The sequence below is a fragment of the Pteropus alecto genome, unplaced genomic scaffold (genome assembly GCF_000325575.1).
Source record: "Pteropus alecto unplaced genomic scaffold, ASM32557v1 scaffold74, whole genome shotgun sequence".
Taxonomy (NCBI): Eukaryota; Metazoa; Chordata; class Mammalia; order Chiroptera; family Pteropodidae; genus Pteropus; species Pteropus alecto.
The window spans coordinates 6,493,759-6,520,891 of NW_006436291.1; the positions used below are offsets into that span (position 1 = coordinate 6,493,759).

Below are 27,133 nucleotides of genomic sequence, written 5' to 3' on the forward strand. Positions count from 1 at the left end.
ACCACTTATCTAAAGTTATGCTTAGCTTTCTTTACCTCTCGTTGTGTTATTTACTTATTGTGTATAGTGAATGTTGCCTGTAAAATTCTGTCTTTTTGGAGTTTGTAGAAATTTCCTGTGGCAAAGTTCTAAGGATTGTTCGTTTGTTTTCAAAAAGAAGCAAAAAAGTTCTTCGCGTGCACGTCAAACTTGTCCATTATGCGGTCCAATCCTCTCCGTTCTTTTCTTCACTCAACTTGACTTCTAAGTCAGCGCCGCTGATGGCTTTGTCCGTGCTTTTCACTGTGTTCCTCCTTGTTTCGCTGTGTATAGTTCCCAGGTATGTTTTAGAGACACAAAGTTGATGGCTTTGGAACCTTCTCGGGCAACGCTTCCTGTTTTATTAATCTTTTTGTTTTGTCCTTTAAAGTTATTTTTGCCTTTAATTCAGTTTTGATATTAACACTGCTATTCCTGCTTTCCTTTTTGCCGCATTTGTTGGTCTTTTCCCAATTTCTTTATTTCGATATTCTCGTGCTGCTTTTTAAAAAGGTGTTTTTAACTTTATGTAGCCAGGATTTTAATTTTCCTTTTGTCCCATCTTAACATCTCTTAATAGGTGATTTTAACTCATTTATACCTGTAAGTACTACCATGTTTGGCTATGCTCCTACCTTGTTTTCAACTTACCATTGCTTCTTAAAAAAAAGAAATTTATAAAGTTAGGGGTTTTTAAATATATATTGTAGCTTTCCATACAAATAATTGCAAATCAAACACCTTGTAGCCACCCAGATTTTTATCATGCTTTATCATTATTCCTACCTCAGGGTCGTTTTTAGATGACTCTAAACGAGATATTTTTTTTTAAATTTCCCTAGTTCTTTTTTTAGTACTTTTCTTACCCACTATCTTTCCATTGCCCTATCTACTTACGCCTCCATTCTTTCTCCCAAAACACACCTGCTCCCACACCTATTTACTTGTCTTGCAGGCCCTGTTCACAGCTAGTTTCTCTGCTGAAACATGCCTCTGAAGTATTGTTCCCTAGTAAAGAGCTAGTTATAGTGGCGTTTCATTGGAAGGCTCCTAAAAATGAATGAGCCCTAAAGACCCAAAGGAATGAATCTGGGAGGGTCTTCATCCGCCTGGCCCCAACAAGTATCTCATTCGACATCTCCATGCCTGTAAAATGAGCTAATAAGAGCACCTACTACACCGGGTTGTTGTGAGTTGACACATGTCAAAAATATGGAATAATGGCGGGCACATGGTAAGAGCTCAAGTTAACACTTACTGTTATTATTCTAATGGATCTAAAGAAATACTGTTAAGTAGGGTTGGCCTTGGTAGTCTTCTGCTTGATCTTTGTGTGAGGATGCACGGATAACGGAGAAGGAGACCTGAGGTGAACACATCTCAGAAAGGGTCTGGTCTCATTCGTCTCTGCAGGGCAGCCCGGAGCCCACAGCACCTTGGACACACGATGACCTTCTGGCACACGTTCCTGAATGACAAAAGGAAAAAAGGACTGATATCTAGGTTTCTAAAATAATGTAGAAAATAAGAGGGAACAGATAGGCTGAAATCTCCTATGGCACCAGACTATAGTGCATCACTGAGTGAAAGGTGCAATATATAAAATTTCTAGAAGTAATACTAGTATAAAGCTCAGGCATAAATATCAGTCCGAAAGATCTGTACTGCAAAGACATGCTCAAGAGGTGCCCTCTCTACTGAAGAGCTGCTTATTTTGCTCAGAAAAAAAGGATCCTCTGCTAAAACATTCTTTAGCATCAAGAATTTAAGTTTGGTCTTCATCATAAGACCTCTTCTCCAAAAACAAAACTGGCTTACCCGAGAGGTAACTATCAGTGTGGCCAACAAGGTGTCGTGTCCATTTTGCAGGAAGACAACTTTATTTTCTTGCTTCATCTGTGTAACAGACAATTTCGCTTCATCAGAGTCGCAAGTCTCTGGTTAACTCAGCTCTTTATTTTTTCATTCTCCATAGAATACAAATTCTTTCACAGTGAGTACAGTCTGACTTATTAAAACAAAACTTTCACTTTATGAAAGATCAGCAAGGATATAAGTGGTATATTTACAAAAATACGCCATAACCATAGAACTGATCACACACAAGAACCTTCACCTTTGACAAACCAGCTACCCCAGAGAGCTAGTGCCTTTGGCAGGTGATCTCTATATGTAGACAATGATACCGATCCATCCTAACACTTCTGAAATGTTAATTCTTTTACCAGTGAAACCCAACATAAATCAACAAGAATACTGAAACACATAACAAGGATGAAACCCCAGATTCGCTGAACAGAGACAAAGCTAAACAGTGGAAAGAGCGCTGGACTGGAAGCCAGTGCCTCTGGATTCTTGCCTGGTCCTTGTCCCTGGATGGATGACCTCGGCTGAGTATTCTGGGCTAGGAGTTCTTCATTTCCAAACCGGAGAGTTGGCTCAATGGTTCTCTAAGGTCTTTCTAGGATTTACTTTCTATGATTCTAGAAACATTTGACAGTGACTCATTTTCATGTTGTAAGATGAAATCTCTAACAATATTACCTGGGCAGCTGGGTAATATTGTCAGCTCCGCCCACATGAATACAGTCAGTGGTTCCTTGGGGCTTGTGTTTAAGTCTCTGCCTTCTGAGCCTGATGACAGCTCAGTCCTCAAACTAACAAACAATGACAGGCTTCAGGAGAAAAATGAGCTTGTCCGCCACCAGACACAAACTCAAGATAGATAGGGTTTTAAAGACTCCAAAATCATGGTTATTAAGAAAAGCTATAATGGAAGAATTATAGGGGAAACCCACATCTTCTTCCTTGGGAAACAGTAAAATTACACAATGAATCACTAATAGAATAAGATAGGTACATACGGTAATTGTGATACCTAATTAATTTTCAACTGTTCTTTGCGAAGACACACAAAGAATCTGCGCACAGTTAGCACTCCAGCAACACTAAATATAAGTTCAAGGTCCAGGTGGACGAGAAGACTCTGAAATGCTGCTAATCTGAGCATGAATGAGGTTCACTGTCATTTCAAGTTTATTCGCGTGTTTATAATTCTACAGGAGGAAGCTGGGATTTTCTCCTAATGTGGGCTTCTACTCCATCATCTGTAAAGTCCACCTCTTTCACATAATCACAGAAATGAAGGATGTCCAAAGCCTCTTTTGGAGCATTTCAACCACCCCTCCCCTCCTCGTCAGATTACTGTCTTCTTCTGAGGAATGAGCAGGTTTCCACCGTCTCCCTCGGAGACATCAGGGAGGGGTCCTGCTCCTGTGGTATTCCGCATCGATGTGCTTCGCAGTGGTGTTCGGCTGGATGTTTGAAGCTCCTTCATATATCGTACCTTAAACAAAAAGGAGCAAAAGGAACGATTAAGCATCTACACAAGACATAGCTCTACAAACATTACCTCTGCGTTTGCTATAAAACTGTTACTAGTGACATCACTCCACGTCCTCTGAATATGCTACTGACAAAGTAATTTTGCCGAAGAGATGATAATTTTCCATTTGGAAATTAGATTCTTGTCCTCTGAATATGCTACTGTCTGACAAAGTAATTTTGCCAAAGAGATGATAATTTTCCATTTGGAAATTAGATTCTGGTTCCGGAATCAGTATTAAGCAGGTGAAGGTCTTCACTCCTAAACTAGAAACGTGGCCGCTCCCATCTGGGAGGGGAGCGTCGGAATGCTCAGGCTCGACTGGGCACTCGGCTCCTCAAATCAGAACTTTGGCTTCAAAGAATAGCATTAGATGCATCAAAAAATATTAACATTTTTAGTAAAAGAAAAATGAAGGCAGAAGATTTTGTGCGGTTTTACTGAAAGTTCTGTTGAGGCATTTAAAAAGGCAATTCGGTGTTTTTAAAAATATAGATCCATTTTTTTGAAGGAAGAGGTGGGGACAAAAAACCCAGCCACAGAAAAGGAGAACCACTAAATACAATTCTGGAGAGATTATAATTGCCTCTGCCCAGGTACCAAAGAATAAATATCAACCAAATGAAATAGCCAAATAATATACAATAACATGTAATAGATAATAACATATAATTAAGGCAAATAAAACAAAACAAAATAAAACGGAAAAAAATTTATTTACCAATCTTCGTATCTCAGTAGTATTTTTCCACAGGGTAACTTTCGGTGTAGCCTACACCTCCTATCCACTCAATAGGCCACAGTGGTCAGATTGCAGAGGTCAGTCCTGCAATCTACCCAAAACGAGCAGCCAATCACCTGTTGAAATCACATTACAAACACTCTTGTGGTGCAATGGGGTGGGCGGGTCAAGTGGAAATTGGTTTTATTCACCTGGCACTCAGAAGGAAGGTTGAGGCAGGAGATTAAATTTGGGGGCTGAAGAAGTTAAATGAATATTTGAGGCTGCGGGATGAATAAGACGTACTACTGAGGCTGGGAAACAACAGCCCAGTGATTTGGCTAAGTTCTCCAGCCCAAGTCTAATGAGCTAAATGTAGAATGCACAGGTAAGAACAGAAAGCATTAAAAACATGCCACATCATCGCCCATGGCATGCACTCTGCCTCAACTCGGAACCACAGGGGTGACGCCATAATGCAGACGAGGCCCATCCGGCGATTGATGATGAGCCTTCTACCCGAACTGGGCAACCTGGTGTATATTTAAGATCCTGTGAAAGCACTGAGACCTCACAGAACTGAAAAACCCATGTTATTTTACTTAAAAAAACAAACAAATGTTCAACCAAATTTCCTGAAGGAAAAGGATAATACATACATACCCGGAAAAAAAAAAATAAAGACTGAATCACTTTTTTTTTTTACTTCTGATGCGTAGTATTTGGCCATAGAACCATAAAAGATGCTTCTTTTATGAATGGCCTTCCAGCTTCTAAAAGCCTAGCAGCATCGCATGTTAGCAACCTTGCAGCTTCCACCTGGGTGGCCACCTGAGCCACCTGGTGTTGGAGCCCCTGTAACATTCAGGCCCAGGTTAGAGAATTAGAGCTCCTCGAAGTGCAGCTAATCCTCGAAGTGCTGCCTGGATATGGAATGCTGGCAGATCGAAAGACACCCCAAAGGAAATTTTAAAACATACTTTAAAATCTGCACTCTAAAATGAAATGATAATACACTTGTTTTTCAAAAAATTTTCAAAGTTCATGTAATTTTTTATAATTGTTAAGATTTAGGAAAATAAATCACAATTAGTTTTGAAAACTTGACTGTTATATTTAATCATTACTTTCAACCCTTTTTATGATCAAAATGAGCTTAAACTAAACCCCAGCGAAGCAAAAATTTGAATGATTTTATTTGCTTGAATTAACAAAATTTTGATTCTGCCTTTAGCCTCAAGGCATTAAAAGACATTAGCTGCCAAGTAATGAAGGAATATTTGAAGCATCGATTTTTCTTATAGCAACTTTAGTGCAGTGACTCCACTACAAAATCCACGGACAGGTACCAGTTTCTCGAGGGTTACAGAACACAGAAAAATAACTTAAAAAGCAAATAAACAAACAAAAAAACCCTTAAGAATTCACTACCACTTTGAAATTTTAAAGAGTGATTAGGCACACACTAAATGTAAGTCAAAGAAAAATGAATGAATCAGTGAGCGAGAATAGAAATATTGTTTGTAGTCATAATTTCCTGGAAATACTGGCATAGATATGTTTGTTACAGACTGACATGTTTCTCATGCCTGATATATCCATCACCCGGATATTTACTGAGACCCTACCAGATGCCAGGCACCGTGCTGAGCAATGGAGACATGACATCGAATGTCACAGCCAGAGTTCCGTGGGCTTACGACTTATGTAGCCCAGCAGGGAGGACGGGCAGCTAAATAATTGTGACATTGTGTGATGACTGCAATGTCAGGAAACTTCACTTAAGGCAATTATTCAGTAATCCAGGGATGGCCTTTCCTAAACAAAAAAGGACTGTACTGGAGAAAAACAGTATCGCTCTCAAATTCACTATAGATTTTTCTCTTTCCGTAATATTTGTATGCACAAAAAAGACTATGTTACATCTGTGAAGGTTATGAGGCATAATAATAAAATGAACACCTGCTAACCTATTTGTAGAGCGAATAATTTCTTTATGGTTTGCCTTTTATGGTATGTTGTGAGGGGAAGAAATTCAATAGCCAATTCACTATTTTTATTATCTTTTACAATTAGTCCTTTTTGTGTCTTGTTTATGAAATATTTTCCTACCATGAGGTCACAAAGATAGTCTCCCTAAAATCTAAAATTTTGCCTTTCATATTATGTCTTTAATACAACTGAAATTTACTTTCTGTGTATGGTGTGAGGTAGGGATCCGGTTTCATTATTTTTTCTCCAAGGAAAGAGAGCATGCTCATACTCACTGGTCTGCAATGCCATCTCTATCCTATATCAAGTTTCCATAGGTGTATGAGTCTATTTTTGGCCTGTTTTGTTCCAGCAGTCAATTTGTCTATTTCTACACCAATCCCACTATTCAAGAAATTGTTCCTGGTTTGTTATGTGGAATGTAGAGATTCTAATAATTTTTGAAAAGTACATTCAGTTTAATTAGACCGAGAGTCGCCATCCATGTTGTCTACTCCAAGGACCATATTAGGCGCCAGGAGGGGCAGAAAAGTGACTGTGGCATGTCTCCAGCCGATGAGAACGTGTCGCCGCTGAATACCGGCTCCTTCGCTACTCTGTGAACACAGGGCCTGGGGTGGAGAACATGCTCAACGAATCTACACTGACTCAACAACCGAAGGAGTAAGGATGGAGAGGCCTGGTCCCTGCCCTCGATGGGCTTGCCTGCGGCCCAGAGGAGAGAAGGATACAGACGATCGCATGCAAAGCAAAAGACAAATCACTCTGATGAGATTAAAGCCGTTAGGGAAAAAACCCTTTAACGAACTCTTCACACAGATACGTAAAATGATGTTGCTTTTCATGATCAAATTTCTAAAAGTTTTAATTATCCATACGAGGCATCTTTAGAAATGTCATGATTCTATCTATTAGTACCCGTGGCCCCTTTTCCTTCCCGCCCTGCCTCACCCCATATTCATGAGAACACTGAGGAGATCACAAGTCTCCCTCAAACTGTCTTGGCATTCTGTCCCCTTTGTTGTACAGCGGTGGCTGGCTCTGAGAGAGCACTCCAGTATTACAAAGTGAAAGTCAGATCAGAAACCATGACCCCAAACCCTGTAATTCCTCGCTAGCTGCATAACCTCGGGAACTCACTCTCCACGTGCCTCAGTTCCCCTGAGTAAGATGTTGACGTCAGCATGAGCTGTGGCAGACCCCAGCCAGGCCCGATGTGCTGAGTCTTTCCAGGCCATGCGCTGACCATGCACACCCACAGCTCAGCCTCTGCACACGCTCCTTCCAAACATGCTCGTACGATGACTAGTCATTAGCACAGAATGGGATGATAGTGCAGCACTATAGAGCCGGTGATGTCATAAGAAAGTGCACGTGAAACCTAGGGCTGTTTAAAGGGAGATTTTGCAAACACGCGAGGTAATTCCAGATTGTTAGGTAATGTGCTGGGGTAAGCTTGGTACGCTGCCACTCCGGGCTTCCCCCAACCTGGTCAGACCTGCTGAGGACAGGAACACGGAGAGGAAAATTGAGTATTGCTACCGACGGATCCCCCGACTGCCTGGGGAGCTCTGAGAATTCACGCCATGGGACCAGGCTGGTATTACCAAACATGCTTGACTAAGAGCATCTCGTCTGCACTGACCACGGCAAACTGCCTTTTCTGAGGCTGAAGTGTGGGAGTGTCATCTTGAGGATTACTGCTCTGGCCTGATTCCTAACAAATGCTACATCTACTGAGCACTGGTTAGACTCAGGTACGGTGTTCAACACGTGACAACCTGGAGGGCAGGTAGTATTTTCTTTATTTTACAGATGAAGCAGCTGGTGCTTAGACAGGTGAAGAAACTTGTCCAAGGCCTAAGGCTAGTAAAACAAAGAACCAGGCAGGATATGAACCTAGGAAGTCTGACTGCAGACCCCAAGTCCTGGAACTTACAAAGCAGTGAGGAGACAGCTCTAAAGCTCTCACCAAGATATCCTGAATCGTGCCATAGCTGGGCCTCAAGGACTACTGCTGTGCCCTTGGAGAAGGTCAAAGCATAAACGAGTACAAACCCAGAGACCTATTCCTTCCTCCCCTACTCCTCTCCCATTATGATCCCGAGGGAGTCCCTCCATGGCTCCCTAACACATCTCTTCAGTAACAGGAAGACGGGAGAGCCCAATACAATAGACAGATGCTAATAATTACATACCTGAAAATCAAATATTCTTTTGCCAAATCGTATCCTTTCTTTAATATACGGATTAGTGTAGTCAAAACATCCTTGAGCCGGTCCTGGCATCTGTTAAAAAAAAAAAATCAAAATTTCTTATATAAGTTTATGCTTTTAATTATTCAAGTTACAAAGTCCTTCTACAGGCAAATCGAATGGTTGGGGGAGGGAAGCACTAGAGACCCCAGGTGGCTGGTGGGTGTTAAGTCTTGACCCTCTGTACTTGTGGAACTCTACTTCTGGTAATTGGGAAGAAATTTGAGTGATTTCAGAAGTAAATGAGTATATTTAATTCCAGCACAGAGGTAAATCTCCCAGCTTGGCTGTGCTTACATAATCAGATTACTTTTCAGGAAACTCTTCCTTTAAGATGATTCCCCAAGCATAAAGTGAGCCACAGAAACTCTGCTCAGAGCTGGCTTCGAAGACTGCAGAGTAGCTCACTCTAGTCTCTAGAAGTGAAATGTGGAGGAGGGTCACTCCGGAACCTTCTATCTTCCCGCCCATTTTGTACGTAATCAGGATTAATAAGAGCTTTGGTGGAAAGGGCATTAGAACACAGAAGAGCAGTGTTTCTCAACCCTGGCTGCAGTTAGAACCATGTGGGGGAACTTCGTAAAAAAATACGGATGCGGCGGATGCGGAGGGTCTAACAACGGAATCCAAACCTTGGGAGTGAAGGGGGCGAGCGGGGCCTCGGTGCTGGCGTTTTAGAAACTCTTTAGATAGTTTAATGCAGAGCTGGAGTTGAGAGCAACTCAGAGAGCATCTGGTCAAGACGTTAATTTATATACGTGAAGAACAAACCAGGATGCGGTGACAATTTTCGCTGACTTGTTTCATTGCTAACCAATCTCCATATCTATTGAACGATACAAGCTTAGAAGTGGTTTCTAAATTTCAACGTCAGGTAGCCATTAAATCACATATCTAATTATGTCAAACTACACAGGTTTCAGAAAAAGGGAAAAAAATCAATAGTTAAAGCTTTTGGGGGAAATGCCCACAAACTTATCAATATTTCATTAGTGTTCGTTCACATTTTCCTTTAGCCTTTTATTTTGAACTTTCTGGAGAAGAGAATATTATGCTAAAAATTAAAGGACAAAAAAAAAACTCCAGTAAAACTCCAAAATAACAAATTAAAGTGAGTCGGTGGCTCACTGTACTTTTGGCTATGAGATTAAGATGATGTCGTTATACCTCAATAATTAAAATTTATGGTCTGTGAATATCCTATATTGACATGAAATTGAAATGATCGGTTATTATAAGAGGCTTTCCCATCTCTAAAATGTTTTCACTATAAATACTGAAAAACTAAATTCTCTTTGACTGCAGAGTTTTGAGGAAGGACGACTTCAGTTTACTGTTCTTTGTGCATCTTTCTCTAAAAGGCACTCACAGTATTAACCAGGAAAGAATTACTACCTGATCTTAACTTTTAATTAGGTTATAAGATAACTCGGAGTAATTAGACTCAAGCCCAGGTGGTATATTTTACTGCCAGGACATCTATATCATTTATACACCTGGAAACAAGGAGATGCGTGGTTTCCATGCCATAGCTGAAGTGACGATGAAGTCGAATCACAGGAAAACTTCAGAAAGAACAAATAAGCCAATTCGCTTTAGTAACCTATTATCTAATTTTGTGGGAAACACGTTACGTTTTGATCTGAGAATATTCTGTTAGCAAATTAACAGCAAAAAAAAAAAATCTAGAGTAATATTACAACACTTAACTAATCCAATAGCTAATGTATATATAACATCTTCAAAATCAAAAAGCTCTTAAGTTTTGAATTTTGGATACTGATCACAAATAAATATATTCTATAAAAATGACATAATTTATAATAAAACCAAAGATTTTATTCATTTTCTTAATAGTAAAAAATAACTGATATCGAATAGAAAAGTATACACTAAAAGGCAAATCTGGTAAAAAATCGAATAGTTTTCATCTTCTACATCTATTTAATTGTGGCTATTTTATTTCAAGTGGCACACAAAAAAAGTGCCTGATTTTCACAAGCGAAACACTGAGCAACAAATATTTCATTATCTATAGAGACTTTTACTAGTCAAATATTATTAAATTTAAAAATTTTCCTCCAGAATGAATTCCATGCTTCGAAAAGTTGATTTTAAAAAATACCATATTTAATTTAAGATATATTTTAGAAATTATCGGTCCAGGTACTGGACAATATTTTAATGTCTCAAAGCAGAGAAACTGTTACCACTAAAGCATTGTTTGGTTTTCAGAACATTATGTAATCGACCAAAGTGAGATTTGAAAGAAATCCCAGAAGCCATTCTTTCATCTCACGGAAGGAAAGGGTGCCATCTTGTGTTCACGAGCTTGCAAATACTCATTGGTTTTACAATATTTTTTTCTTTGTAGATTTTAATTCTCCCTCACTGTGGAAGAGTCAAGTTAGATGGCTAAGATTTGATAACCCGTGCAGCATCTTCACGGAGGCGTCCCACGGCATACTTACAGCCATGTCCAATTTGTCCCAGGATACTGGCTTCTGGAACCTGAATTGAAAAGGTGCGGTTCGTTCTCAATTAAATTTGACGGAATTCGTTTCGATTGGATATTCTTAAATGCACATAAACCCCCAATTTGTGTGATATTACTCTAGCATTGTACCTAAGCTCTGAGGAAATTATCAGCTACATCTTTGTGTCGTGCTCTAAAGTGTTTCCCACACAGCTCTCGGACAGGACGCTACTGCATCCTCCAGAGCCTAGCAGACATTTGTTGAATGAATGAGTGACTCTAAGAAAAGGGAATCCTCATCCCATACGCCAGTAACATAAATGAATGAATTTTTCCCAGTTCTTATCTGTATGCTATAGTATGAGATGACATATTAGGAATTATGGAAAACATGTAAATACATGCTAAAGCGTGGGTAGTAAACCTTTCTTCTGTTGAGACTATTAGCCCCATAAAACTTAAATGGTGTGTGTGTGTGTGTGTGTGTGTGTGTGTGTGTGTACACGCACATGTGCATAAGAGAGAGGGAGAGGGAAAAGAAACAACAAAATGTTTATTCATAATTTTAAAAAATCTAGACTGGAAACAATAAAAGACACACTGAGCTTTATAACATGGACAGTGAGAAGGGAGAACAGGCAGAATGGGAAAAGAAAAGAGAAAGCAGGAAGAAGACAGACCGTTGGGGCACAGCAGTGAGGCTCAAGTGACAGCTATAGAGACAGCCCATGAGCACGCGTACTCGACCGTGAGCAACAGGGTCAAGTCTGAACCTGAGCAGATGACCCAGCACAGCCTGCTCTAGCTCTGTGAAGTCCTAGAGCACAGCATTCCACAGTCTTCTCTTCCTCACGTGTAACACACTCAACTCTAAACTGTGGGGTGCTGCCTGGCTGTTTCCTGCCCTCACTGAGCAACATCCCCCGTTCTCGTGGCCTTTGGGGTACTGACCCCATGCTTCTTTCTCTGGTGCCATGTCTGGTTCACAAGTATCAAGTTTATAAAGTATAAAGAGGATTAACTCTCAGCTCTGGCTCTTGAGGCCAGCCGCTGGGCAAAAAGCTTTCCATTCTTGGCCCAACCTCTCGTGAAAAAGACATTTAGTCATGACCTCACCTAGTTCAAGGGTCTTACAAAATCCTCTCCGACGCACGCTTAATGTGTGGACACCTTTCTTGCGTATCTGCAGCTCCCTGCACAGCTCATTTCACACCAGTCTTTCACTGGAGCTTCTAAGACACCCGCCTTCACATTTTTAAGTGTTAATGAGCAGGTGGACGAAGTTCTGATTCCCATTTTTTCTGTTTTCCCGATATGAAGGTCCTCGGTATCACGATCCACAAAGAAGCAGGTAATTCCTTTATACCCCTAAGAAGAAGATTTAAAATGCTATTACCACCTGGAGTGATAAGACCCCTTGTTTCCGAAGAGTTCAAAGTAAACAGAAAACCAAAAATGAACGTCGGCAGGAAAAACTGATGGGCTCAGACCTGCAGCACGTGCACACGACACCAGAACAGTTAGAGGGCATTAGATTCGAAATCGAGGGCTTTACCATTTCCTTTCCTTTGTCAGAAACCACTATGGCTAAAATGATTAAGTAACAGTACAGTATCATGTGATCGCAAGAACTCCATGGTTTGTATTTAACTTCATTAAATTCTTTAAAATTTTTAAATTTAATTCAATTAAATGTTACATTAGAGAAAAGACAAAAGCTAAAATGTATTTATGTTGCTACGTGTCTATTTTCCAGTTGAATACAATATTCTTAAAGCTATCTGTACTAAACACATCCTTAAATTCTTCATTATTAAGTAGAAAATTGGAAATTCTACCAAATTGAAGACTATCTTCCTATATAACGTATTAGATAATAAAGAGTCCTCCATGTATAATAAATAATTACATGAACAATATTTATTTTAGTAAGAGGATAAAAAGATGTCAGTTTTCTAATGTTTTCAGCACTGCGAAGAATGAAGCATTTAAGGCAAAGTCCTAAAAAAGAAATGGAAGTAGGAAAAAGATACGAAGAGAAAAGATGAGGGGGAAAGGGAAGAAATCTCGTTTTCCAACTTAGGACGGCAGGGTCCACATTCACCATCACCAGGAAGAGCTCTGTGTACTCGGCGCTGCTAACCCACATCTTCGACCCACCGATGACATAATAATGTCCCTTTTTATCAGCTCTGGTCTTCAAAGTAAATGAATCGCTACCTGCTCCAGCCTCTGAAAGGCAGAAGCTTCCTATCTACACGTGGAAGGAAAAAAATTCCAAATAATTGCATTTATACTCTGTATAAGAAATACTCACTTCTGACAAGATAAACATCTGTAAATAAAATGTGTAGCTACTTTTAAAAGCCTGTACTTAACAGAATAGTAATGGTATTCTGACAGGATTGCTTTCCAAAATGAACCCCATTTGTCTAAGACGGGTTTAAAGACTTAAGGACACATATTCGATGTTAAGTTTAATTAAATTCGTTCTAACAATTACAAGAGAAAGGCATTTCGATGTAAATGAAACCACCGATGAAGGTATCAAAATACAATTGAGACAAAAAATAATAATCTTATTGTCTCATGATGATTCTCTAAATGTCCAGTGGCAGATGAGAGGCAGAGTGTAATTTTCCAATGGCATTAATTTACTGAGCATTCCTTGAATCACAAATGGTGCTGCACTGTGGTCTGGAGAAACGCTGCAAATACTTTTCTCCTGGAAATATTCTAACATTAGAAAAGATGAAATCCATCTCAACGATTCAACTCGACTCACTTTTTCTGGTGCCAGCTCGATCAAACAGGTAGCCTTTCGTTCTTCTGTTCCATGTTTTCTGATCAGCCCATTAATTACTGTGTTCTGGATGTCAGAGAGCAGAGCCACAGACGCGTCGACTTTGGCTACTTCCTCTATCACGAGGATAGAGGGAAAAAACGAAGCTCCTGTTCCTGTATATTTGGTGTCAGTGTCAATGGCCAGCATCTAAAGGAAAAACCAGGAAACTCGGATTAAGGACATCCTTCTTATATGGCAAAATTTCTCCTAACAAGTTCAAAAAGAAATTGTAATCACTAAGTTCTTAATTTAAAAATTGTGTACGCATATCTTAATTTAGTATGGCTATTTCGCTGTTATAAGTAACATGTATGTAACAGAAACCACGTATATTTGAAAAGGATGAAATTACATGCTACAACTATCGTTTGTGATTTAAAAAAAAATAAAAGAGGTAAAATGCTTTGAAAGATAACGGCATGGAATAATGAGAAAATACCTAATATAAACATATTCTGACAACCTTTATGGCTAAGAATATTGCTGCTTGCTTAAAAACTGCAAGTGGGGTTTTGGTTTGGTTTTTCAACATGGTCGCCTTTCTACTGATTTCAGTGCAATAAGTAACTTAAGAAAGTAGCCCACCCCTCAGTGGGACTGTCCGGTTTCACTCGGAGTAACCTCTTCTAGTCAGGCTCCTCTGCTTTGACTCTTTCGGCCAAGCTAATAATCAAACGAGGCCATTTTAGCAAGTCCAGATGGTTAGCACAGCAGACACTTGGTGGTGTTTCCTAGAACCGTGCTAGAACCAAGGCCCAGGTGCCTGCTCAGCACCACCAAATGCTGGCCCACGCTTTCCACTCTGACCGTTCGGTAACTGCTCCTAAGTCTGGAAACTTCCACGGCACTCCATTTTTAAGCGTCCTCGTTTCAGGAAGAGAATGTGTACACGTGTAATTCAAAACTCAAAGCTGTTAACGGATAAAAGGATAATACTTCTATTCTCCCAGACACGTTTGGAATCCCACCGTGCTGCAGTCGGGGCTGGGGCAGTTAGGCTTTAAGCTGACAGGAAACTCAGCCGGTATGAAGGCAGAACCACAAAGGGAAGGGACAGAAATGGCGTGGGCACCAAAAACGATCCTCTGTGAGGAAGGACGGAAGGACTCGGGTGTGCCTGAGACTGAGGAGGGCATGATGACGACCTGGTCACATCCCGAACAGCTGTCAGACACGCCGCTCCTCTGAAAAAGTCCCCGATTTCTCCTACACTGGAAAGACTGTTTTTGTCAGCTATTGCGACTGGTGACCACAGAGCTGCGACAACGCAGCTGGGAGCCAGGCGACGCTGAAAAGACCTAGTGCAGAACGCGTCCCCGAGCAGACCCTCTGGAGGGCGCTACTCCAAGCAAGGGCAGGTGGGGCGGGCAGGCGACTCAGCCAGCGCTGCAAGAATCACGAGCCCCCGGCGGGGAGAGTGACTTTGACACTGTGGAACCTTAAGACTCCTCAGAGAAGCCCGGAGGTTCCGCAGGCGACGACGGTGAAAGCCGCCTGACGTGGACTGACTCACGCACGGGGCCTGCCCCGCTGTGGCTCCGCATGAGACTCCATCTTCCCAAGAGTCTCGCTGCTGAAAGCAAGTTGGAAACATCACGACTCTATATGGTTATGAAAAAGCGAGTCTCTTTAAACCGAGAAGAAACAAAACCAGTTAAGTGGCAAAGGCTTATTTTTCAAACAGGGTCACAGACAAGATTAAAGCCACTGGGTCTGAATAGGAGCTATGAGTATTCGAAATAAAAAATAAGTATATAAAAAAAATAAGTATCACTTCACACCTATGGAGAAGGGAGAGATGAGGAGCGCACTGATTTTGAAAATGTTCTCACAGCCTCGCGGTCCCCGCTTGTCTCCATTTTATACCCTGTGCTTCTATTACAGGTCTACGTGATCTAAGAAGCTGGAAACCAGTTTACGCCGGGGAAGGTGGAAGCCAGATATCGCCTTTGCCTCCGAGTCGAACCACATACATAGGGAGTCGGGTGGAAGAGACTCTCTCCGCTGGAGCTGTACTAGCTCAGGTAGGGTCCTTAAAACCTTGGCATCATTGAGCTGAGGGATGGATTCTCTGTGGCGCGAGGCGTCCTGTGCATTGTGGGTGTTTAGCAACATCTTGGCCTCTATCCCACTGGATGCCAATAGCATCCTCGGTTGTGACAACCCAAACTATCTCCAGACACAGCTAAATGTCTCTTGGGGACAAAACAGTCCCTGGACAAGTGCCAAAGGTCTTAAAAAAAAAAAAAAAAAGAACCCCATTCTGTCTTGCTCCTAACCTTTTACTTAAAAAGCATAGTATTTCTAATTTAAAATTTTAATTCAATTAAAAAGTCTTTAATGAGGATCTCATCTAAAAGAGAACACAGGTAATTTTGACTAGGAAATGAAGAATTCATTACGCTATGATTAGTTCCTAAATTTAAAAGTGTCCATACATTTTGACACTGGGAAGTATTTATAAAAGTTTGAAATTAGAAGAATTATAAATTATACACCCTATGTTGAAATAATCCTTGTATTATTGATTTCTCCATTTTTGAATTTTCACCTCTTGTTGAAACCAAAGGAGCAATTTGCTCCTGGGCAAATTTTTAACTGTAGGGGGAAAAAAAAAAACCTTTTAAGTCTTTATTACATAAGTATGACATGCATTACTTTTTTTCACAAAAAATTTAATCAATCTAAAAAAAATTCCATTCACGAATGAAGATGAACAGACCCGCCCATCATGCCACGTCATGTAATTTCACACTGTACACCCAACGCATGGCCAGAGGAATAATGAGGTGAGGGGGAGCCACGCACCTGTGCTGTTTATCATCATCTCCTTATCTGTAAATGTTTGCAGTGGGGCGCAGGGTGGTCCATTATTTGTTATATTGAGTAGAGCGTCTGACCGAGGAGATCTTAGAACATGAGGAGGAGTTTTCCAAGAAGACAGGCAAGTTGGGAAGTTTTTTCTTAGGTACAGGAACAGCCCCCATTAAACAGGGAACACACACACACACACACACGACAAAAGTGTCAGAACAATGGTTTCTTTGGGAATAAATTTATAACCCATTCTTACATCTTGTATCACCAAAATGAGGGAGCTTAACCTGGCACATCTTAAAATCCACTGTCTTGTGAACAAAAACAAAAATGGCTTGCTAACAGATAATGAGCTGTTCTAAATAAAAACATTTCCCAGGTCATTAACTTTTACCTTCAAGGAAAAATTAATTTTCTAGATGGAACTCACTCTTAAATCCTTAAATGTACAGCTGTTTTTTTCCCCCTAGACAGCATAGCATAAAGGTTAAGAAAACAGGCTCTGGAGTCTGAAAGAACTAGTTTCAAACGCTAGTGTCTGATATTAGACAACTACGTGATCTTGGGCGAGTCATCTTTAATCTCAGTTATACTCTCTCCATCTGTTTCCTCCCCTGTAACATGTGAAGAATTTCCTCGCAGAGTCTCGTGAGGATTAAGGGAGAACCCACACACAGGGTTTAGCATAGTACCTGCCCTACAGAAAGGGCTCCACAACCAGTAAGGACTGTTTCTACCATGAAGCCTACGAGTTCGGTAGTGGCCGTCACTATGGAAGCGGTCGTAGCAGCAGTAACCCAGTTAAACTGCAAGGCCAGCTCTTCTTGCCATTCATTGTGTCTCCCTGCTACAGTGTCCCAAATCCTTCGATTGGCCCATTCTATTCAGCAACTGGATTTGCCACAATCTTATGACAAAAGAGACCATCCAATTTTAAATGCTTGTGCTATCTTTCCAATTGTATTTTGTAGATTATTAGTACTGAGGAAACAAGAAATCAGTCCTTTCCTGAACCTAAAAACGTGCTAAGTGAAAGAAGCCAGCCACAAAAGATCATATGTTGTATGATTTTATTTATATGAAATTTCCAGAAGAAAATCCAGAGAGACAGAAAGGAGAGTAGTGATGGGCTGGGGCTGACGACAAGGAGTGATTGCGAAAGGGCACAGTGATCTTTTTGGGGTGATGGAAATGTCTCAAATTGGACTGTGGTGATAGTGTACAGCTCTGTAAATTTATTGAAAATCATTACATTATACACTGAAAAAGACTAAATTTAATGGTATGTAAATTATTCCTCAATAATGCTGCTTAAAAACAAAAATATTAGTGTTTTCCTTTTATTCAACAAAAATTAAGAGAGAATGTACTGAGCATCTGCCCAATGCCTGAGAGCACACAGTATGTACAAAGGGACTTCTAAGAAGCTTATGATCTAGATAAGACGAGATATAAATCCTGGTATTGGCTTTCAAGAAACAAAGCCAAGCTTTGCAGGATTAAAAAGCGAATGCATTAATCACTGCAACACATTTTCTCAATAGTTTTGACTCCACACCAAAAAGCTTGTTGATACAAGGAGAAAAAAGGAAAAAAAAAAGTCATCACGTTTGAAATCATCGTTAATCTTTCCTACACATCTGTTGGTCTTTGCAGTTGAGTGCCTAGGGGTCCACATATTCTGCTCTGGATTTAACTGGGAAAAAGAAATATTGGCCAGACAGGGAAAAAAATGTTCCATGCGAAAAAGTGTATGTCTCACTTTTCTACTTAATTTTGTTTTGTTTTGAGAATTAGGAGACAGATAGTTTAGGACGAAGTCGCATGGAACATTTTTTTTTTCCCCTCGTTACCAGAGAGAGTTGGGACATGAAAACTTTAGACTAGAGAGAAGGAAGGGGGATACATGAGGTGGTTTTCTTCCTGAAGAAACAGATGGGAAGAATTAAAAAGAAGGGCGAGGAGCGGTAAGAACCAGAAGCGTTTTCAAGGGGCTCAGGAAGGGGAGCAGTATTGTTACGTAGCAAGAAAAGAGTGATCTGCAGCAGGAGGCACAAAGAAAGAAGGAAGAACTGGGGAGAAGGTTTGGAATTATGGAGCAGGAGGAGATATGTGGGGTACGAGTTTGCCCTTCGGCTGCTGCTGGAGTCTTGGAACGGTCCCTCTACACGTGTGTGAATGAATGAAGGAGCCAGTCTTCACAAAATGCTTGTGAAACTTGCCTATTACATTTCAAAAACTGTAATCTATTGCTCATGTTCCTTATTTCTAGGGGAGAGTATTTATTAAACTCACTACGGAGTTCTTTGTGTCTCTTAGTCAATACATCATCTTTCTACGTAAATTTATCTTTAACAGAAAGCCCACCACTGCGAAACTAAAGAAGTCAGTGGGTCTTAAAATAGTACCCATTTTTTCTCACTGACACAGGTGTGACCCCTTAGTCACAACGTTGCTACTGAGAAAGTATATGACTGTTCAACACATAACAACTGTTTTAGAATCACCAGCTAAAAGAGGAAAATGGACTTTAAAAAGTATGAAGTGGCATACAAATGTAGGGTGAGATTATTGAAAATGCTTATCATAAAATATATACGCTATATGCTAAGTGAATGAAATACATTTTTAATCAAAGCACCAAAAGATATTCCCTACTTTTTGGCAGGAAAAAAATTCACTTTACCATGACGAGTCTTGGATAAAGGAAATGTTCCGTTTGCTTGCCTTTACCACAGAGCCTGAGGTTTCGATGATGATTTTCGACTGCCCCTTGCCCTTCAGCGTTGACCTCTGCAGCTCTGGTGTCCACTCCATCAAAGTGATTTTCCACAGTTATAACCCACTGCACACATCATCACATTTTTTTTTGTACAGAGCAGCAACTACTACGTGAATGAAAGGATGGTTATTTATGCCTTGCAAGTGCTTTTCAGAGCTCGAGTCTGATCTGTTACCTACTCAACTGACCAGAGTTCTGTTACAGTTCGAAGCACTGATGGTTGAACCGGGGTCTGCAGACTCCTGTGCACAGAAGTCCATGAACTTGTATGGAGTTAAAATTATATCTTTATTTCACTAACCTCTAACTGGGATATAGCATTTCCTTCCATTATGGATGTAGGGAACAAGTTACAGTACTGTTAGGAATTACCTGTGACTCTGTCGCCAAAAGGAATTACAGACAGCCACAGTGACCAAGATGGCTAGACTACAACTCTGTCCTCCCTTGGCCCCTACACCAAGTACACCACCGTGATCAACCAGGTCCCACCCTAAGGCAGCCTAGTGCTCCTCTGAGATGAGGGGGAGATACCCGACATGCCCGGCCACCCCCAGGGCCCAAACTTGGAGTGGCCGAAGAAACTGTGAGCACTTTCACTGACGAGAGAGCAGGCCCCCTCTCCTGTGGCTGCCAATAAAAATGTGAACATTGAAATAATGATAAAAAAAAGAAATTACAGATATTTTAATACCACATAACAGTTGGTACAAATATCCTGATATACTGTTGTTGCTCGTTACTACTTCAAAATTACAGCAGTTATATGAACCACTGCCAGATCTTACTTAAGAAGCACATATTACTATCTCGCAATTAAAAACATTTTTATAACTTTTATTATAATTTATTTCCTTTGTAATCCTATATATTTATGCATTTTAAAATGTTTTAAGAAAAGGTCTATAAACTTTACTTCATTGCTGTATCCCTTTCACCCGCGGCACAAAAAAGGTCATGATCACAACTGCTGAATGTTCTGATAAATCGCTGCTAAATTCATTACGTTGAGCCGTCACGTTGGTCATAACCCTTCTGCTTTGGCTCCAGCATAAAGAAGGAGGCTCCAAGCATTCTTAAAGTGCTTCAAATCTAGAAGCTTCTACGACGTATGAAAGGCAAAGGAAGCACGCGAGAGAAGTTGTGCCAACCTGCGAAGACACATGTAGCCTTTTCCAAAAAAAAAAAAAAACCAACACATTTTGATATAACACACAAACACTTCACCTTAAATTCCTATATCCATCCACTGGTTCCCGCCGAATGTGCCCGCCTGGCTCTTTCCTGAGGACGTAGGTGAGCATCACAGAGCTCGGCAGGGTTCCCCGTGCCCTTCCGCTTCTCTGGCTGGTGACTTCTGACAGTGAGAACCTTGGCTCTCATTACCTAGGATGAATTTACCTATTCACACCGAGTACACGTGTAAAGTAGTTTCAGAACTGCTAAGACCTGCCCTATGAGAAACGCGCGTGTCAATCAGAGCACGGCGCTTGCGCAGTTCTTCTGGTCTTTAGCGTTACCTTACCCGGTGCTGGCGACGGGGGAAGAGTTTTCCTTCTAAGCTTTAAGTTCTTCCAGTTGGTCGAATAATCATACTGGCATGAGACAGATCATCAGGAGAAAAACGAAATTTTAATAACATGGATACTTTCCGTGTACTCGGTAGAGACCCACAAACACCAAGTAGCTCACCGAAATGGCAGGAGCCGTCACCTTAAGTACCAAGTGAAAGATGCTGGGTGGAGAGTCAGTTATGGGAAGTTAGCAGGAAACGCACGGCAAACGAGGGTAAGGCTGTGTGCAGACCCGAGTCCAGGCCCTCTCCACCGACAGTGAAGGCAGGGCCGTGCAAGAGACTTCCCTTCGGCAGGTGTCCTTTACAGAGAGTGACTTCTCCAAGTCTGCTGTTTCTTAAAACTAACCAGCCTAAAATCATCCTTCTGCCAAAGAAACATGTTTTGGGGTGGCAAACTTTGCTCCCCTTTACCGATCAAAACACTGCTTCCTCCCCACCCGCTTCAGGGTGGTTGATTCACTTGTAATGGTTCTGGGAACAATTCCAACAGGTGGGGTTTCCCCCACAGCAACAAGCAATTTTCTGACAGCTCAGCGTCCTACAATTCAACTCAATTCCAACGCTATCTACCTGGAGAGTGTCAGATCCCACAGGTTGAAGGCTCAGTCCCACAAGACTGTCCCCACCTCAGGTACCAACCTCAATTCTAGGCTATCTGTCACCTGCGTTTCTGACCGACAGGCTACAGATCAGAGGTTTCCACGACCCCCAACTAGACCACTCACATTCTTTCCATTGCCTGTTGAAACTTTGAATTAATTTCAACGTAAACGTAACTATTTCCGCAAATTATTTTAGGACTGCAGTGACTCCAGGAGCTACTTCCTGTTATTTCCACGTGGCTTTCAGGGCTGCTGCCCCAGCTAATCCACAGGAGGGGACAGCTCTTTTTGCAGACTCTGTGCCTACCTCAGAGCTGGCCCGTTCTCCTACCCCTCCGCCTACAACTCCTGTGAATCCTTTCAGACTCCCTCCTTCTTCCCCCTACTTGATGTATAAAAATGCCTGCAAACTTTGGGGTGACAGACATGTTGTCCTTCCTATCTCGTCATGCTGCTGGTGGTTTAGACTCCATGCCCCAAGACTGGACTTCTTTTTGGCTAGCATTTTTTACTCAATAAAATCTTAGTTAAAAAAAAAAAAGACTTCAGCTGTGGAAGTTAATTTACTGGACTTCTTTTTGGCTAGCATTTTTAACTCAATAAAATCTTAGTTAAAAAAAAAAAAAAAAGACTTCAGCTGTGGAAGTTAATTTTTTTTTAACTTTCCCAAGAGCCTTGTCAAAACAGCTTGTTGGCCAATGTTTGGATTTCTGCATCCATCGGACAGGTGAATTGTATCACAAAGTACTTATTTGTGTTACTCTTAAGGGTTTGAGCACATTTTCTTGTGTTTAAGAACCATCTGTATTTATTTTTCCCTTTGTTGTTAATTCAGGCCCTTTGCCCATTTTCCTATTCGAGTTTTCTTTTTCTTATTGATTTCCAGGAGCTTTATATAAGTTAAGGAAATTAGCTCTTTGGTAACGAGTTTGTCATTTGTCTTTTGATTTTGCTTAGTTTTGTTTTATAATGCAGAATTTTTTATTTTCATGTTGTCAAAATCAACCCTTAGTGACGGCATCCAGCTTTTAATTAGAATGACCTTCCTTGCCTTCAGGAAAAAAAGGGATTTGCTCAGGTTTATTTTTAGTATTTTATGCATTCAATTTTTACATTTAATGAGCTCTTTTATAGTGGCCAAAGACAATAGATGCATGAACAAATTTAATTTTTTTCTAAGTCTCTTTTAATTTATAAGTCCACAAAGATCATATAATGATTCTAAGCTAGAAAACAAGATACTCACCCTTGGCAAGCAAATTTTGATGGTATTTTTAATGTCCTCCTGCACTGATTTGACTTTACGGACCAAGGAAAGGTAAAATATTATTTTATGACATAATTAGATGTATATAATATTTTAAAAAGAACTCTTAACTCAAATAACCAGGATATCTCATTCTCCAGTCTTGCTGGAAATTAAAGAATATCTGAAAAGTAAATTAACACAGTGAGATATAATTATACACCTATCAGCAGAATGGCTAAAATAAAAATAATGACAATGCGAACTGCTGGCAAAGATGAGGAGAAAGTGGCTCTCTCAAACGCTGATGGGAGGACTGTAAAATGGTAGAGCCACTCTGGAAAACAGTTTCTTATAAACATGCAGTTACCACGTGACCCAGCAACTTTACTTCTATTTAGCCCAGACATATGAAAACTCAAGTTCAAACACAAATCGACGACAGAAATGTTCACTGCAGCTTTATTCATAACAGTTAAAAACTGGAAACAACCTAGATGTCCTTCCACGAGTGAATGGTTAAGGCCCCGTAGCATCTTTACCAGGGTGCGGGGACCCATCTGGAACCCCAGAGTTGGCATAAAGATTATTTTAAACTGAAGACAGCTAAGATTCAACATACGTAGAAAAGTCTTCTTGGCGCTTTCCTTATCTGACTTAAAGCAGCACCTTCTAGAAAATGAGGCAATCACAGACCCCCTCTCGGTCTTCATGGGAAGACCGCTCACACTGTACAAACATCACCAACTACATGACCGACTGTAATCTGTGTTCATTCTCTTGCTTTGCTTTTCTTCTACATTCACTCGGAATGTCTGTAACGGATCATTAGAGGAGGTGGGGCCTGAACTGAGCAACTGACCCAAGGCTCAGACTTGCACTGTCCCTTCATTCCCTTGGATGTCCCATACCCATTTGTGGCTTTGGCTATCACCTATTCTATCTCTCATCTATATATAAATACATATATGTATACACACACAAATACATACTTCCAGTTATAAGTGTTACTGACACTCTTTAAAGTTTAAAATCTAAAACAATTAAGTGCTTTCCTCTGCTCCCCCTAAACTACTTTTCTTCCAGATGTCCCAGTCTTTGCCCATCACTAAGCCACATTTAGAAAATGTGCAGTCCACCTAACTTCTCCATTTCAAGATAATTGCCAAACCTTCTCAAATCTTCCTTTATCAGCGAATCTTCCTGTCTACGCATCAGCGCTATCACCCCGGTTGAGTGCTGTGTCACACTATGGGCGAACTTTTGAAAGGCTCTATGTGGTATCTGTGATTTCGGGTTCCTTCTGCCAGCTACTTGACTGATTATTTTATCTTGTAAAACCCTCTGGCAAAGAGCACCTCAGAACTGAGATGGCTGCCATTGGCATTTTGTAGATCAAATTCTAAGTTGACAAACTAGGTGTGGCAAATAGTAGGCTGAGCGAGTTTTCTACAAGGTCCTAAGGGAAAAGACCACCTTGCAGCAAAGGTGTACTATGGAGAGCGGATTGTAAGATGACAAGGTCCTAGTAGTCTGCGAGGACAACCAAGGGCTACCTCGCCTCCGCAAATTCCTTCTGAGAACAAGAAAGTACAAATGTAGCCACAGGCAGACTAACAAGCTGAAGGTCATGATAAGACATGGCTTTGGAGAAGTAGAAGAAACAGTATTGCTATACCTTAGAGAAACTGCCTATGCCAGCAATTCTATGTTCTTGCATAAAAGCAACTTGCAAAAATAAAACTGCGCCACTGTCCACCATCAGTGGGCAGTGGACCTCCTGATCTCTGCTTCCTGTCTTCTTTCTTTTCTTCATCTCCCACCGTTCCCATTCAGGTACATTCTCCAGAGCCACGCTGGATGTGGCAGGACTTACCACTCGCTGGACGCAGCAGTATACAACAGCGGCTCTCAACTGGGGACACGATTTTGCCTCCAGGGACATTTGGCAATGTCTTCAGACATTTTTGCTTGTCAACTCAGGGGTGCTAACCACCCTACAATGCATAGGATAGCATCTCACAAAAGAGAATGATCTGGCCAAATGCCAACAGTGCCAAAATCGAGAAGGCCTGGTCTAGCACTTAGAAAAAAAGGAATCAGAGCAGTGTGAACCCACGACAGGGCTAGTGTGCTGACAAGGGAACTACTCTGAGATGTTCTAAATTAAATTACAGCAGGCTGGAGAATGAGGGGGAAAGAACAGTTAGCCTGTTAAGATGGGGGCCTGTTAACAAGACTGCCCACTTCCCTGAGTATATGCTGGATCTTTGAATTAACTTCCAGGTGGCTATTTCTGCGATTTCCCAAAAGAGAACAGCCAGGAGCCACAGAACCCCAGGAGCCTCCGAACATTCCAGATCGCTGCCCACCACTAGTGCTGGTTCCAAATGTACAGGTTAGTTCTAATCTGTCTGCAGGAACAGAAAGATCTTCTGAGAAGACAGGTGTGGGCTGAGTGCAAGTTTTTCACCTGACTGTTGTGTGACAAGAGGACACTGAACACTGTTTCCCAGGTCCTCATCTGCAAAGTGAAGTCGCTAATGCCAGCTTCAAAGGATTCATAGGGAGAGTAAACAGGGTCGTGGATGTAAAATGCTGCCTCTCCCTGGTCCACAGTAACTTCTCACTAAATGCTGACTCTTCATTTATCTTTGCATAGGGACCAAGCTTAGCCTTACTTTGCATTTCTTTATCCTCTATACCACCTGCTATGATAGCAATCTAACCACATCATAGCTGTGATCATGTATCTCTGAGGCTCAAAACCTTCCATAGCTCTCTACAACCCAAAGGATAAACTCCAAAATTCCTTCAAATGACCCCATTCCCCTTTTGCTTAAGTATTCTCCCCACCCCTTTTCCCCTCCTAAAATCCAGCTTCCCAAGAGCCTGTGTCTCCCCTAATGGTCCTAGTCATCTCTCTCTCCTCTGAACTCACAAGCAGACTGTGGACCACTTAGGATTTGTACCACATCTAAATGATGAGGTTGGTTGGATATAGTTCTAATGTCTCCACTAAAAGAGAAACTTATTAAAGCTAACTGATAAGGGTCTTTACTACATCTGCCATAGCACCCAATGCCTCATGCATGACAATGAGCTAACAGTTTATGACAGTTAACTCTATGCTGGGCATTATTTTAAGTGGACATTATTTTAATTCACATATACATATTTATATGTATATATGAATTCATTTAATCTTCACGACAACCCTACAGGCATAGGTACTATTATTTTCCTCATTTTACAGATCAGGAAACTAAGACCCAAAGAAGTTAAGTAACCTGCCCAAGATCACACTACTGGGAACGTAGTGACAGAGCCTGAGTTCAAACACAAGCAATCAGACTGCAGAACCCACAATCTTAATCACTATGCTACACTCAACATCTCATCAATTTAACTTCTGTACAAGACCTTTAAAAACTATGAAAGATGATAAACCACAACAAAACCAACAAATCCGAACAAAAGAGGTCTCTTAATATTTCTAAGGAAAGGGAGGAAGCAGTAGTGCATGAAGGTTTTTAGAATCAGACCAGAGTTAGAACACCATCTCTGTAACTTTCTAGCTGAATGATTCTGAGCAAGTCACTTAATCTTATTCGGCTTCAGGTTCGGCATCTGAAAGATGAACTACTTTATAAGATGGCTGCGATAACTAAAGGATGCAGACAGAGCACCAAGAACTTGCCTGACACACAATATGCGGTCAATAAACGTGGGCTCTGAGAGCCAAATCGTGAAACCCATGCAATTTCCTTTGCTACGCTATTAGACAACAACTATAAAATAGTATTAAAGAGTCACCATAATAACATATTCCTTTGAGGAAATATGCTGACATGAACTAGACTATTTTCTTAATACCCCAAGCCTGTAAAACAGTCAAATAACTTTAATTATATCTAATGAAACAAAAAGTCATGCCTCCGGGCATAGGATTGGAAAAGCAGTTGAAGAGCCTTTAATTCGTTAAAGCAAATGAAAAATGCAAAATGTAAACAGCCAGCAGTGGGAAAGTTCCCAAAGTGTACTGAAAAACGGGGTGTATCCAAATGCGTGGGGGTTCCGGAAAGCATGCCGGAGGGCGAAGGGCCGAAGAGAGTAGGGATGTGTACTGTACAGTTGCAGGCGCGGGGAAGGAGCCCCAGTCCCGTTAGAGAAAGGCTCCGCCGCCGGGACCAAGGTCGTCCGGGACCCCCAGGACGCCCGCCGCCAGCGCACTCACCAGCGCGCTACCGCGCAGCAAACGGGCCCGGGTCCCTCCATCGCTGCCGCAGCCCGAGTGGCGTCGCGGACGGCGCGAAGTCACTCCTTGAGCCCCTAGACAGCACGCCACCGCCTGAAGGCGGGCGGAGGCGGGCGGAGGCGGGCGGAGCCGGGCCCCTGCCCACTCAGCCCCTGCAACT

At 41.3% G+C, this 27,133-nt stretch overlaps 1 protein-coding gene across 1 annotated transcript; it reads right to left on the reverse strand.

The window, feature by feature from the left end:
* Positions 1–1,954: 1,954 nt before the first annotated feature.
* ACADSB (acyl-CoA dehydrogenase short/branched chain) lies at positions 1,955–27,109 on the reverse strand. The gene is given in 11 exon segments (XM_025047560.1): positions 1,955–3,364; positions 4,125–4,236; positions 4,831–4,857; positions 4,860–4,979; positions 8,315–8,404; positions 10,802–10,882; positions 12,093–12,215; positions 12,698–12,700; positions 12,934–13,101; positions 13,633–13,839; positions 26,953–27,109. Coding segments are annotated over 10 exon segments (1,023 nt in total). The 5' UTR covers positions 26,953–27,109; the 3' UTR covers positions 1,955–3,272.
* Positions 27,110–27,133: the final 24 nt, after the last annotated feature.